The sequence below is a fragment of the Emydura macquarii genome, unplaced genomic scaffold (assembly GCF_026122565.2).
Source record: "Emydura macquarii macquarii isolate MOO-44397 ecotype Brisbane River unplaced genomic scaffold, CSIRO-AGI_Emac_v2 contig_807, whole genome shotgun sequence".
NCBI classification, from domain to species: Eukaryota; Metazoa; Chordata; order Testudines; family Chelidae; genus Emydura; species Emydura macquarii.
In genome coordinates this window covers 129915-145038 of record NW_027130944.1, presented here as the reverse complement: position 1 = coordinate 145038, position 15124 = coordinate 129915, and the positions used below count along the sequence as shown (strand labels likewise).

The following is a 15124-nucleotide window of genomic DNA, read 5'->3' as shown; positions in this document are numbered from 1 at the left end:
AGGAGAAATGAATAAAACTGGGACTTTTCATCTTGGAAAAGAGATGAATAAGGAGGGATATGATAAAGATCTATAAAATCATGAATGGTTTGGAGAAAGTGACTAAGAAAGTGTTATTTACTCCTTCACATAACACAAGAGCCAGGTGTTGCCCAATGAAATTAATAGGCAGCAGGTTTAAAACAAACTAAAGGAAGTTCTTTTTCACACAACGGACAGGCAGCCTGTGGAACTCAGTGCAGGGGATGTTCGGAAGGGCATAAGTATAACTGGGTGCAAAAAATAATTACATAAGTCCATAGAGGAGACATCCTTCAATGACTGGAGATGGATCACTTGCTAAATTGCGCAGTTCTGTTCACTCCCTCTGAAGCATCTGGCACCAACCACTGTCGGCAAACAGGACACTGGGCTCCAGGGATCATTGGTCTCACCCAATACGGCCATTCTTCTGATCTTAGATTGTTCCACAGATGGATGGGTCGCCACAGAGAGGCCATTTCCAGAGGATTCCTCTGGCATAGAGCCAGCATAGCCACCCACAGCAGAGGTCCCAGGGCTGCTCAGTACAGGAGGCCTATGGGGGGCTTGTGCTACCACCGAGGGGTCGGATCCGGTAACACGAGGGACAGGGGCTCACGATTTGTGCCAGAGCTGAGCTGGAAAACAGTGGATTTTCCCCCCACAAAAAATTTTGACCCCAACTACAATGTTTCCTTTTCATCCATTTTTTGGGGTGGCTTTTCTTAAAAAACTGATCATTTTCCACTGAAAACTCAGCTGTCATGGTGCTGCCCAGCTGCAGTTGCCCATATCCCCAAGAGAAATTGGAGGCTCTTCATCTGCCTCTTCTGTGCAGGGGCATTTCAGCAATCATAGAGGTGTCCAAGTCACTGCCAGTTATTGGGATGGAATATAAATTATTCATCTTACTGCTTTTAGCCATTTTCAGGCCTTTGCAATAACTTAGGATAACTAGACAAACTGAGGGGGAGGGGTACAAGTGAAGTGAACTTGATTCTGTGCGTTCTCTCTCACTGAATATGCAGGGGCAGATGTCTCTGAAAAACAGGAAGGCTGGATATATTTTAGAAGTGCAGCTCTGGAGAAATTAATACTATCTATTTTACTGCATTACAACAAGATTACACCTGTGACTCCTCTGAGCCGTACTCACAGCACTGACAGACTGGATTGCAGGAATAGAGCCTGTGGCAGGACTTGCGCTGCTGTCCAGTGTGGTGGCATCACCGTGCATGCCCTGGGATTGGCCTTCCTGCAGTTTGCCATTGGCCGTGAAGGAGTTAAAGCTGGCACACACTGAACCAATCAGCTGAGGGTCCCAGATGGCCAAGTGGCCCCCGAGGAAATCAGCAAACATGCTTCATAAGGACAGTTGCAGCCTGTATGAACAGATACTGCCTACTGTCCATGCAAGCTCTCCGCTGACTCCTTCTCCGTTAGGGTGCATATCTCTGTTGGCAGTTGCTCCCCTTCTCGCAGGCATTGGGTACGTTGGCAGGTTTCTCTGTCTTTAAATCTTTCAAACACCAAGGGAAGGGTAAAGGCTGCCAGCTGCTGAGATGGGCAGGTGTTCTGTGCAGCGACAGCTGACTCTGCTGGGCTGTGGGTGTGACTCAGTGACAGGGGCTGGAGAGCAGGCAGCACTAGGTAGCTGGGGAACTTTCTATTCCACGTTTCCGTGGTCTATTGGGGATCATTCCAGGTGCACAGAAACCCCAGATTCAAAGTGAACTCGGTGTGTGAAAATCCCAAGGACCTTACTCAGGATTTCTCAATGGTCCCATTTCCAGAGGTGCCGTGTGCTCTGGCCCAGAGAAGAGCCAAAGCAATATCAGTGAGTAGTTCCCAAACCAACTCAGATTATTTTCTCCTGGGAATATAATCAGCAAATCCATTTTCAAACATTTTTTTCTCTGACTTGATTGTGAACACAGGAATTGAGAGCTGTGTTCCTCTGTGGTAACAGGTCATATACAGCAAATGGAATTGTTCTGTTTCCTGACTGCATGAGGGCTCCAGCTGTTCTGCCCTGTAAGACCCCTCACAGTTTCGGGGCTAAATGCTTCTCTGCCCCCTCTCTGGTCTCAGAGTACCAGATGTCAGCCTCGTCCCTTTCTCTCTCCTGGGCTGGAATCCCACCATTCTCCAACCCTCAGATTGGGTCCTGGGCTGCAGCAAAGTGTGGGTCAACTGGGCTTGAATACTCATGCATTTCACTTTGAAATCAGCTTTCCCCAAACCTCCATTGTAGCACTGTAACAGGTTTTGGGGTAACTCTGTACTAGACCAGTGGTTTTCAATCTGTGGTAAATGGATCCCTAGGGGTTTCAAGACTGTTTGATTTCCAAAGGTATTCACAGCTTCATTTGAAATTTGGAAGGGGTCTGGAAATGAAAACAGTTGAAAACCACTGTAGTATTGAGGGAGAGCCCAGGGAGTGAATATTGTATAAGCTGATCCCAAAGCCTGTACGGATCTGTATAAAGGCTGCAGATTGACGTCACAGAACCTCAGGCGAACCTGTCAGCTACTAACCCAGGAAAAGAGGAGTTACTAGCTGCAAAGGATTGCCCAGAGTTTTGTTTGCTGACAGGTGATTGAGTGAGGGCTGACAGGCTGCAACCTTTTCAAGTTCTCAAGAAATCCAGATGATACCTCAAACCTCTAACCTGAGAAATCATCTCTGAAAGAAGATCAGAGGGGAAAGAATGGGTTTACATGTGTGAGGTAAAGAATAGATGGATAAATGTTGTGCCAAAACTTTTCACTCTCATACAGTTATTACAAACCAAACTTTCATTCCATGCATATATGGAAAGCCAGCCACAGACGTGTTGGAATCTGTGCAGGAAGGAGCAGGGGCAACTTTACTACTTAATGACTTTAGCTGTAGATAGTATTTCAGAGGTATTCCAAATACTCTTTGCAATGGGTTTGTGCTATTAACTCTTTGTTCAGGGAGCAGTTGTATGACACTGTCTCCTGCTAACTGACCAGAGGCTGTTTCTAGTACTTACATTCAGAAACGTGGACAAAATAAATAACTCTGTTCCACTTGCATCAGACTTTCCAAAAATTCATGAGACAGCAGAACTATTGGTCTGTGTTTCAGTGAAGCGTAGACATGAGGTGAAGAAAAATGAACGTGGCTGAAGTAATTTGCAACTCAACTGGATATTAGTGCAAAACTAGTGCTTGCACTTGTCACTATTTGGGACATCAGTCCCTCTCCCACACCGCTGAAGTAACTGTCTGTGTTAACTTGTAACTTGCCAAATATCTACAGAACCCTTTCACTGGAAGTGTATAGTGGTCCTGCGAGGCTAAAAGGAAGCCTGTAAACTGATCGACCGCACTGGATCCAATCAACACTGGCCAGGCAGAGCATTCAGCTTCTCATGCAGGGATTCTTGGGGGAGCGTTTGTTAAATGAATGTTAATAGAGGCCAGTTCTGATCAAATTTACACATCTAAATCTGGTGTGAGGCTGTTCCATTCAATGTTCCTGAACTCAGAACCTGGCCCTAAGAAATTATCCAATGTCTTGCACAGAGGCAATTGTGTAATTTGGGCTCTTGGGAGTGGAGAAAATAAATAAAATGTATGAGTCAATGAAACATGTTTCTAAATAACATAAATGCAAGACAGAAAAACATAAAGATCTTTTTCACTATGCATGTCTCTAGTCTAACAACATGATACAATGGGCCATACTCAGAAGTGCAGAGCCAGAGAGGATATTTGTGGGAAGGTCAGAATTGAAAAACCACATGGTAATGAAGGAGGCTATGGAACTCACAGCTACAAGATATCAATGGGGTCATGTCTGTAGTGGGATTCAAAGAGGGAACAGATTTTGATATGGGGAAACAGAAAATCCAATTACAGAAGTGGGGATTTAAAAAAAAATTCTGGGAGTGCTATTAAACTTCACGATTTGCACCATCAAATATGTCTAAGTCAGGAGGAAACTTTCCCTGTCTGTAGTTTATCTCATCGCTGTCTACTGCAGGTCTTTTTCTACCTTTCTCTGAAGCATCTGGCACTGGGCACAGGTTACTGGGCTAGATGGACTATAGGTCTGATGCCATCTGGTAATGACTATCTTCCATAACGGGTCAGTCCAATGGTCTAGGTAGCCTAGTATCCTCTCTTCCAACATTTAACAATCACAGTTGTTTGAATAGAATAAATAGAATAAATAACCATAAGTGTAAATCTAAGGCTATGTCTTTGCTGATCTTTTTTGAGCTTCTAGAAGTCTCTAGACTTGCACTGAGAGCAGAATGATTTCTCGTTCAATATCATGTAGTCTCCTGTTACTTTTCCTTTCAGGAAATAAAGTTCAAAATTCCTTGGGCCTGCCAAGTGCATCATGTCAGCTGTCAATGACACCAAATTCCAACCTGCAGTTTTTCTTCTCACCGGAATACCTGGGCAGGAAAAATTCCATGTCTGGATTTCTATCCCCATCTGCTTAATGTACGTTATTTCCATAGTAGGAAATTCAGTCATTATATTCATTATAAAAACAGATCTGACTCTCCATGAGCCCATGTACATTTTCCTTTCCATGTTGGCTGTCACAGACATTGGCATATCGCTATCCACCATACCAACCATACTGAGCATATTCTGGTTTAACTTTAGGGAGATCAGCTTCAATGCCTGTTTTGCCCAGCTGTTCTTCATCCACTCACTTTCGATAATTGAATCTGCCGTGCTCTTGTTCATGGCCTTTGACCGCTTTGTTGCAATCTGTAACCCGTTGAGATATGATTCCATCTTAACCCCACCCAGAATAGCCAAGATGGGACTGGGGTCTCTGTTAAGAGGGATTGGCATTATGCTCCCCTACCCCATTCTCCTGAAACACTACCAATACTGTCATGACAATGTCCTCTCCCATTCCTACTGCCTGAACCAGGAAGTCATGAAGATGGCTTGTTCGGATGTCAGAGCCCACAGCATCTACAGCTTTTTTACAACACTAGCTTCCATGGGGTTGGATGTCCTGCTCATCCTCCTATCTTATGTGATGATCCTCAAAACAGTGCTTAGCATTGCGTCCCATGCGGAGCGCCTTAAGGCCCTGAACACCTGCGTTTCCCATGTCTGTGTTGTCCTTATCTTCTACATGCCAGAGATTGGCTTATCTGTGATACACAGATTCGTGAAGATCTCTGCTCCCTTGGTTCAGACTGTCATGGGCAACGTCTATTTGCTGGTCCCACCCTTGATGAACCCAATTGTATACAGTGTGAAAACCAAAGCCATTCGTGCCAGGATAATCAGGGTGTTCGTCAAGTGAAGGGTCAAGTCATCACCTGGCTACAGTGCTGATGACAAGTGAGATGAAAAACACAAGCCACCTATTCCATCCTAGACACTTCCAGAAGACATGAGAAGACATGAAGAACAGCACACTGGGGATCGGGACCGAGGCAGGCAGCAGTATTTACAAAGACTCTGTGTTTATGTAGAGCCAGAGGATCAGTTGGATGTTATCTCATAAAGTGCTGTATCAGTGTTAGCCTCAGACCTCAGAATTTCTGTGGATATAGTCAATACAGAGAAAGAACGTAGATATTTTCTCCCGTTGTCCATGACCTGTTACTGTCCCATCTCTGGTTAAACACCCAGGGGCCATAAGAAAAACTACAGCACTGTTTTGCGGTCACTGTCCTGGACCTTCCTGAGCACTCTGGCTGCTGCGTGATCCATGTGAGCAGGGCTATTCCAGGGGCACGGCTGCCCACCATTCCCTGCACCCTCACCCAGGCACCTGTGACCGAGGTGTGTCAGAGCCAGAATTAAAGCAGGATCCCCAACATTCAGGCAGATCCCCGGCCTCATGGATGGCTCTGCACAAAGCACCTGCCAACACAGGTACTGCCCCAGGCAGAGCAGAGCTGCCACTGTGAGTGAGAGTCGCACGCACAAGAGTCTACCTAGAGACTCAGAACCAGTTTCCTTCCCATACCCTTCATTTGTGATGCCCCAGCCATGGAAATGGCTGGAAATGGGCCTAAGCTCCCCAGTAGAGGCACAGCCAGCTCCAAAGCCCACCCCAGCCCTTCAGAGGTTTTAGAGAGGGTGTATCAGGGATTCTTTCCTTTGAGGGAGATTTAACACCTGCTCCATGGTGTAACCCTTTAAGGTTCTTGGTAGTTTAGGAACTGACCGACGCCTACCAGAAGCAGTTAAGGGATGAGAGAAAGATGGTCCTGGCTAGGGAACAGTTCATGCTTTGGGAAATCCCAACCTACCGATTCTTTAAGGGCCTGAGATCGAGGACTTAACTGAGGCCTTAACATAGCCCCAGCAGCAGGGGAAGGACGGCTATCCTTGCTTGGCCTGGGGGGAAAGAACTGAGCTAGTGAGGGGGCCAGCTGGCGACGAGCCAGGAAAGCTTTGGCGAGCCTCAATGAACATTGACCACAGGGACATAGTAGTTGGCTATACAGGGATTCCTCAGACAGGGCTTAATAATAAAACCTAGCTCTTATATAGCACATGTCATCAGGAGACTGATGAATTGAACAGTAATAAGTCACCAGGACCAGATGGGATTCACCCAAGATTTCTGAAGGAACTCAAATGTGAAATTGCAGAACTACTAACTCTGGTATGGAACTTATCATTTAAATCAGCTTCTGGACCAGATGACTGCGCCATAGCTAATGTGACACTAGTTTTTTAAGAAGGCGCCATTGTAGATCCGTAAACCTAACTTCATTACCAGACAAATTGGTTGAAATTATAGTGAAGAACAGAATTTTTACACTCGTAGATTAACATAATTTCTTGGGAACAGTCAACATGGCTTTTCTAAAGGGAAATCATGCCTCACTAATCTATCAGAATTCTATGTGGGGGTCAACAAGCATGTGGACAAAGGTGATCCAGTGGATACAGTGTACTTAGATTTTCAGAAATCTGTTGACTAGGTTCCTCACCAAAGGCTCTTAAGCAAAGTAATCTGTTATGGGATAAGAGGGAAGGTCCTCTCCTGGACCAGTAACTAGTTAAAAGTTAGCAAACAAAGAGTAGGAATAAACGGTCAGTTTTGAGAATGGAGATAAATAATGGTGTCCCCCGTGGTCTGTACTGGGACCAGCATAGTTCAACATATTCATAACTGGTCTGGAAAAAGGCTGATACAAAACATGACACAAAATTACTCAAGATAGTTAAGTCCAAAGCAGACTACGAAGAGTTACAAAGGGATCTCACAAAGTGGGTGACTGGGCAACAAAATGGCAAATGAATTGATAAATGCAAAGTGATGCACATTACAAAACATAATCCCAATTCTGCATATAAAATGATGGGGTCTAAATTAGCTGTTACCACTCAAGGAAGAGATCTTGAAGCCATTGTAGAAAGTTCCCTGAAAGCACCTGCTCAGTGTGCAGCAAGAGGCAAAAAAGCTAACAGAATGTTGGTAATCATTAGGAAAGAGATAGATAATAAGGAAACTGAGTCACAGGGAAGTGGAGTGACTTTGCTATCGTTACTCCACAGGACAGTGGCAGAGCTGGGATTAGAAGCCATGGACTTGTCCACTGCTCTTTCCACTAGGCCACACTGCTTCTCTATACACAGGCAACTCTGGGTGGGATGCCTGTGGCAGCTGTTTAACTACCCTCAAAATTTCTGCACATGAGTTTGACACACGTCAGTGCAGTTGAATAGTGTGAGGTTCACAGTAGCTGGGCTCTGTCTATGGTAACCAGCAGCCATCCAGTGTTAACCCCTGGGGAAAATTCTTGCATTTTTTCTCCAATTTTGCTGGGATGCAGAATCCCATTGGATGATGGGCCTGACTCTTCCACAGCCACAGCCCTCGTATTGCCTTATAAACCTGTGCAAAATGGCCCAAATGTTACCTAGTGCAAAGAGATGCATTTTACAGAGGGATGATGGGGAGCAGGCCAAAGAATCTTACCCCTGTAACTGCCTCTTTGCTATACCCTCTCTCCACAGTGCAGAGGGCAGCTCTGAGGCAGCAGAGAATCCAGCAGGACCAGCTGGGAGGCTGATCCTGTGGTTTGGGCTCTGCTCTGCCTGTCAGGAGAGCTGGGTTTCATTCCCTTGCCCTGTGTCAACATGACAACCTACGACTGTCTCTGAGCCTCTCTACAAGCGGATAATAGCCCTGCCCTGCCCTGCCCTGACTCACAGGGTGACGGGAGGATGAATACATTCAAGGTGCTCAGATACTCTGAGAAGGAGGCCGGGGGAGACCCTAAGTTCAGGTCTGCCAGGTATCCAAAGAGCAAATCCCTTGAAATTTGGCTGTCAGAGGCCACAGCCTTAACCCAGACTCCTGTGACAGCTACCTTCTGGGAATTCCTGTGACTCCAGCCCTGGGTGTCTGGGCAGATGTGGAGGTGCTCGGAGGGTGACTGTTGATCTGCTCCCCACAGTGAGGTTTAGGGGCTGGATCTCTGAGGGGAGAGTTGGAGTGTCACAAGGAAGCCAAGGGTTTCAGGCCACGCACAAGACTGGTGTGCTCAAGCCCTTGGGGCTGAATGGGTCTAACTGCCAAAAAATGGAGCAACGGCCATGGGGGCATCATCTTAGATGGCCTGGCTGGGAGAAAGCAGCCTCAGGGCAAAGGTCAGCTTCACACCTTCAACCTGTCACACAGACAGAGCTGAGCACGATGGTGACTGGGCCCAGGCTCACTCAGGGAGGCTTTGAGAAAAGGCTGCTTCCTCAAGAAAGGGTCAAACAAATGGGAAGGTGCTCTCTCAGAGACACAGGGAAACCAGGCTGGCTCCCAAGAGCTCCTTCTCTTCCCATGGGTCGGTTCTGTTCATGTATCTTCAGAGCAAATCCTGTCTAAGTTTCCTGTAGTGATGCATGAGGAAGATGAGTGCAGACATGTGACAGCTGCTTCTTATTTAATAACCCTTTTCTCTAATGCTTTGTGCTATCTGCTAATAAACCTACATGTTTAAAGGATGCTGGTGGTGACTCTATAGCTCTGGTCACAAGCATTCAAAGGGTCAATCCACTGAAGACAACAATTCATAGATTCATAGAATATAAGACCAGAAGTGAGCATTAGACCATCTAGTCTGACCTCCTGTATGTCAGAGGCTACAGGATTTATTCCCATTTACCCCTGTATGAGCCAAATCACTTGTGTTTGATTAAACTAAAAATGTTAATCCGTAAAGCTTCTTTTCCAGGAAGGCATCCAAAGTTCAATTGGAGATATCAGGAAAATTCACCATCTCCCTTGGGAGTTTGATCCTGTGGTTAACCACCCTCCCTATTAAAAATGTGAGACTAATTTCCAAATATAAGTTTTCTAGCTTCAGTTTTGCACCCATTGGTACCTGTTATACCTTTTCCTGCTAATTTAAAGAGCACTTTAGGAATCGTATTTTGTCCCTGTGGAGGTGCTTGTACACTGTAATCAAGTCAGTGCTCCGTCTTCCTTTGGAGAAGCTAAGCAGGTTCAGTTCTTGTCGACTCTCACTGTCCGGCATTTTTTGCACCTCATCAATCATTTTTTGCCTCTTTCTGCACCCTCTTCACTTTTTCCATATTTTTAAAATTTGAACATAAGACCCGAATGCAGAATTCCAGCACTGGTTTCATGAATGCCACCTACAGAAGTAAAATCACCTCCCTACGTCTATTCCCTATACCTCTTTTTTATATATTGCCATGCTTATTTGGAAATGACAGAGGAGGAGAAAGAGCTGGTTGTATTAGTTAGTGCCAGGATGACTGTGAGTCACCTTTGGGATGCAGCTGTGAATAAGGCAAATGAGCTGCTGGAATGTATGAGGTCAGATAGGGAAGTATTAATAGCATAATACAAGGCACTGGTGAGCCCTCCTTTGGAAAACTGAGTGAAATATTGGTCACTGAATTTCAAGAGACATGAATTCGGACTTCCAAGGTGCAGAGAAGGACTCCTGGGATGGTCAGGGTAATGGACAGACTGTCTTTCTAGGAGAATGGTTGGAAGTGTAGCATGCTGAGCTGCCAGTGGTCCCCTCCCAGACACTAGTCCCCAGAGAGGAAAGATGGGTCAGTGGTTAAAGTGCTTGCTTTGCACTCCGAAGAACTGACTTCATTTTCATACTCTTCCACAGCCTTCTTCTGCGACCTCAGGTAACTCACTCCGTCCCTCTGTGCCTCCCTAATATGCATTTTAGTACAGCTAACTGTAAAGGTATACATCTAGGATCAAGGAATGCAGGCTGGGTGCTCTATCCTGGGAAGCAGTTCCTCTGAGAATATTTGGGGGTCATGGTGGAAAATCAATTGAACATGGGCCCACAGTGCGATGCTGCAGCCAAAAAAATTAATGTGATATGGAATGTGTAAGCGTGGGAATCTTCAGTTATGAGTGGAGAGGTTATTTTACCTGTGTATTTTGCACTGGGGTGAGGACTGCTGGAATATTGTGTCCAGTTCTCATGTCCACAGTTCAAGAAGAATATTGATAAATTATAGAGGGGCTAGAGAAGGGCCACAGCAATGATCAAAGGATTAGAAAACATGCCTTCTAGAGGGAGACTCAAGGTGCTCGACCTATGTAGCTGAACAAAGAGACGTGATCACAGTCTGTAAAAACATGTATGAGGAACGAATGTTTAACAAAGGGCCATTCAATCTAGCACAGAAAGTTATAACTCGATCTAAAGGCTGAAAGCTGGTAATAAAGCATCAATTTTAAACAGGGAGAGTAGTGAAAACATCTTTACCTAGGTCATGGAAGATTTTCATTCCTGACAATTTTTAAAACAAGACTGATTTTCTAAAAGCTCTGCTTTAGGCATTATTTTGGGGCTGTTCTCTGGCCGGTGCTATACAGATTGTCGGACCAGAGCCTCACAACGCTGCCGTCTGGCTGTGGGTGCTGTGCATTTCTGAATTTGTACACAATCTAATGCCTGGAAACTGGAAATAAAGCACAGATTTTGAACAGGAAGAGTAGTGAGAACAACTTTTACCAAGGGTCATGATAGATTCTGCACCACTGACAATTTTTAAATCGAGACTGGCTAATTTTCTAAAAGTTCTGCTCTAGGCATTATTTTGGGGATGTGGAAGCACAAAATCAAGGCCTGGTTGGCTTTACACTGAAATTAATGATGAAAATGTAAGTTAGCATGACTATAGATGGCAAAACCAGCTGAAAACTGTTGATTGCTCTTTAAGCTGTTTTTCGAAACTAGCTGCTTTTTTAATTGCCCCCAGTTATTCTTCTAACAGATAAGGAGGTAGCCGTTAGACTTGTTTTGTAATGGAAAACTCCAGTATGCGATCGGTATGTGAAGAGCTATCATATATAAGTCATCCGTATTCGAACCTAGACGGAGTCCCTGACAGCAGTGCAGGAACTCCCCTATGGCTATAGCTCTGTGTGTGTGTGTCAGAATAAAGCTCTACTCGATTTGACCCTAAATGAGAAGCTGCATGTTCTTTTCCACGACAAGTGCCAGCATGCACACCTGAGATCCTCGATCCAAATTTCCAACATCACAAAGATTGGGGGGAGCTGATCTGGGGTCGGGGTGGATGCTGCTGGGGTCCAATATAGAATTAGCAAAAGGCATTTGGAGCTGCAGTTGATTCACACCTATGTCTGTTAGGAATGTGTATGTCCTTGCTTCCCCTCTGTGTGTATGTGTCATGCTTGGACAGGAGGAGGAGATGCTATGAGCTGTGTCTCAGGAATACAGGGAATCTTCCAAACAGTCCTGAGGACAGGAGGTTCTGTGTCCCACAGGACATGGTAACAGGGTCTCTGCCCCTGATGGCCTCGGTGACCAAAGATGTCCAATAACTAATCTTCAGTACCTTTCTTTTCAGCGCTCAGCGTGAGATGCGGCCAGCAGCACCAACTCTTGTGATTTGACTGGGAGTCTCGCACTATTTCCTATTTTTCTTTAAGCCCCAACTGATGGGTCCAGAAGCTGCATGGGAATCTCAGCTTTCAAATTTCTTCAAAAAGTTTTTATTTATAAGTAAGGTGCACAAAAGCCAGAAAACATGATGCAGGTGGCTCACAAACCAGAGGCAAATGAAAAAGAACCCCCAAAGAGTATATTTTAAAATCTGGCTATTTTAAACCTATCTCATGATTTTTAACACATGTGACCCATCATTTTTGAATGAGGCTTGCAATTCTTCAGACTAAATTTAAAAGATCTGCTTTAGTTGAGCCACAAGGCACTGGGCTCAGCTCCAGAATTCCCTGAGTATAACTCTCTGGCCTGTGTCTTGCACAAGCTCAGTATAGATGATTGTGATGGATCTTTCTGGGCTAAATACCACTGAATATGGATGCACAAAGTCTGACATCCCACAGATCACTGGCCAATGGAAAACGGTAGCCTTGAGCCTTCAGTGTCTCAGATTTCCAGCCTGTAATAATGCCAGTAGTTTTCTTGGCAGCATACAAGGGGAGAAGGAATGTGTCCTCTATCCCCCAAGGAGCTCTTGCAAACCTAATAGACCTAATACCTGACATTCCAATATGAGGGCCTACAGCTGCCAGTACTGATGCAATGTACTGGGAAATATTCGCAGAATATATATCCCCTAAAGACAGTGAAGGACTGATTCTGATAACACTCAGTGTGACACTGATAACTAGAATCGTTTTCATTGCAGGCTTCTGTAAAGGCAGCTGGACAATAGCATCACACCCCATGCACGTTAGTTTCTAACAACAGTCGCTTCAGTGCTTCCACCTTCATCCTGACTGGAGTCCCAGGTCTCAAAGCAGCCCATGTCTGGCTGGCGTTCCTTCTGTGCTCATTGTACCTGTTTTCTGTCCTCAGGAATCGTAGCACTGGTTGTATCATTAAAGATGAGGAAAGCCAGCAGGCCAAGTGGGAGTCAGTGGATTTGCGAACCCATGAGTGAGTGGGGTTGCCAGTGGGCGCATAGGGTTGCAACACCGCTCAAATTTTGGTTGGCTGCTCCTCTATCAGGCCAGCAAAGAAGTGCTCTGCTGTTACCACACCAAGCTCTGGGTGACCAGAGGTGTATGGTCCGGTAACACATTGAGGGAGGCTCGTTTCGAACAAGCGCTGGTCTGGAAAACAGAGGATTTGATCCCACGAAATATTTTGACCCACAGTAAAATGGATGCATGGTCCCCCCTTTATTCCTTAGGGAGAAGGAAAGGGACCTGCCCTACTAGAACAATTTGAGGGAAATTTCCAGTAGGAGCTGTGTGGAATATTTCTTCCCAGCCTACACCTGGGTTTGAAATGTAGGAAACGGGGCTGCCAGGGAGAAATCTGACCCTACATAATTATTATTAGTCTATTTTACTGCACTGCAGCAAATTTACATCTCTAAAAAAACATCAGTACCACTCGGTCATCCTCGAGGGAGCCCTGTGACTTCTCTGAGCAATACGCACTGCACTGACAGCCTGGACTGCAGGAATAGAGCCTGCGGCAGGGCTTGTGCTGTTGTCACGTTTGGTGGCATAATCACACATCCCCTGTGATTGGGCTTTCTGCAGTTTGCCATTGGCCGTAATGGGGTTAAAGCTGGCACACACTGAACCAATCAGCTGAGGGTCCCAGGTGGATAAGTGGCCCCCAAAGCAATGGGCAGACATGCTTCAAAAGGACAGTTGCACCCTCTCTGAGCAGACACTGCCTGATGCCCATGCAAGCTCTCCGCTGACTCCTTCTCCGTTAGGGTGCAGATCACTGTTGGCAACTGCTCCCCTTCTCGCAGGTAGTGAGTACATTGTCAGGTTTCACTGTCCTTAAATCTTAATCTTAATCTTAATCTTAAATCTAAATCTTAATCTTTAAATCTTAACTCTTTAACTCTAGGGAAATCAGCTTCGATGCCTGTTTTGCCAGCTGTTCTTCATCCACTCGCTTACATTCACTAAATCCTCCGTGCTCTTGTCGATGGCCTTTGACCGATTTGTTGCAATCTGTAACCCACTGAGATACAATTCCATCTTAACACCACCCAGAGTAGCCAAGATGGGTCTGGGGTCTCTGCTAAGAGGGATGGGCATTATACTCCCGCTCCCCATTCTCCTGAAACATTTCCAGTACTGTCATGACAATGTCCTCTCCCATTCCTACTGCCTGAACCAGGAAGTCATGACGATGGCTTGTTCGGATGTCAGAGCCCACAGCATGTACAGCTTCTTTGTAACACTTGCTTCACTGGGGTTGGACGTCCTGCTCATCCTCCTATCTTACGTGATGATCCTCAAAGCAGTGCTGAGCATCGCGTCCCACATGCAGCGCCTCAAGGCCCTGCACACCTGCATCTCCCACGTCTGTGTCGTCCTGCTCTTCTACATCCCAGAGATTGGCTTGTCTGCGATACAAAGATTCACAAAGAACTTTTCTCCCTTGGTTCAGACTGTCATGGGCAACGTCTATTTGCTGGTCCCACTCCTGATGAACCCAGTCGTGTACAGCGTAAAAACCAAAGCCATTCGTGCCAGGATAATCAGGGTATTTGTCAAGTGAAGTGTCATTTTATCACCTGGCTCAAGCACTGATGACAAGTGAGACAAAAAACACAAGCCACCTATTCCATCCTAGACACTTCCAGAGGACATGAGAGGACATGAGCTCCTGATCCCCGTCACCAGCTGCTAAGGAAGGACAGTGCACTGGGGGAACAGGACCAAGGCAGGCAGCAGTATTTACAAAGACTCTGTGTTTATGCAGAGCCAGGGGATGGGTGGGATGTTATCACATAAAGAGCTTTATCAGTGTCAGCTCACACTTCAGAATTGCTGTGGATACAGTCAGTTCAGAGAAGGAACATGGATGTTTTGTCCCCTTGTACATGACCTGTCACTGTCCAGTCTCTGGTTAAACACCCAGGGGCCATGAAAAAAGCTGCAGAGCTGTTTTGCAGTCACAATCCTGGCTTTAACTGAGCACTCTGACTGCTCAGTGATCGAGGAGAGTGGCACCAGCTGTGAGCGGGGCTATTCCAGGGGCACGGCTGCCCACCCTTCTCCTGCAACCTCACCCAGGCACCTGTGACTGAGTCATGTCAGAGACAGGAGTAAAGCAGGAGCCTTAAGAGAAGCCATTCAGCAGCCCCCTGTACCCTTGGA

General features: G+C 45.9%; 2 protein-coding genes across 2 annotated transcripts; both read left to right on the top strand.

Annotated features, from left to right (window-relative positions):
• The first annotated feature begins 4399 nt into the window (after positions 1-4399).
• LOC137149687 (olfactory receptor 51G2-like) lies at positions 4400-5335 on the top strand. Its single transcript, XM_067543234.1, has one exon. It carries the CDS (start codon positions 4400-4402, stop codon positions 5333-5335), a length of 936 nt encoding a protein of 311 aa, XP_067399335.1.
• An 8522-nt stretch (positions 5336-13857) lies between these two features.
• Positions 13858-14522, top strand: LOC137149681 (olfactory receptor 51L1-like). Its single transcript, XM_067543228.1, has one exon. The coding sequence runs from the start codon at positions 13944-13946 to the stop codon at positions 14520-14522; it is 579 nt and encodes a 192-aa protein (XP_067399329.1). The 5' UTR covers positions 13858-13943.
• The last annotated feature ends 602 nt before the right edge of the window (positions 14523-15124 follow it).

Coding starts and splice junctions, on each gene's coding strand:
- LOC137149687 (XM_067543234.1), top strand. CDS start 4,400: ATGTCAGCTGTCAATGACACCAAATTCCAACCTGCAGTTTTTCTTCTC.
- LOC137149681 (XM_067543228.1), top strand. CDS start 13,944: ATGGCCTTTGACCGATTTGTTGCAATCTGTAACCCACTGAGATACAAT.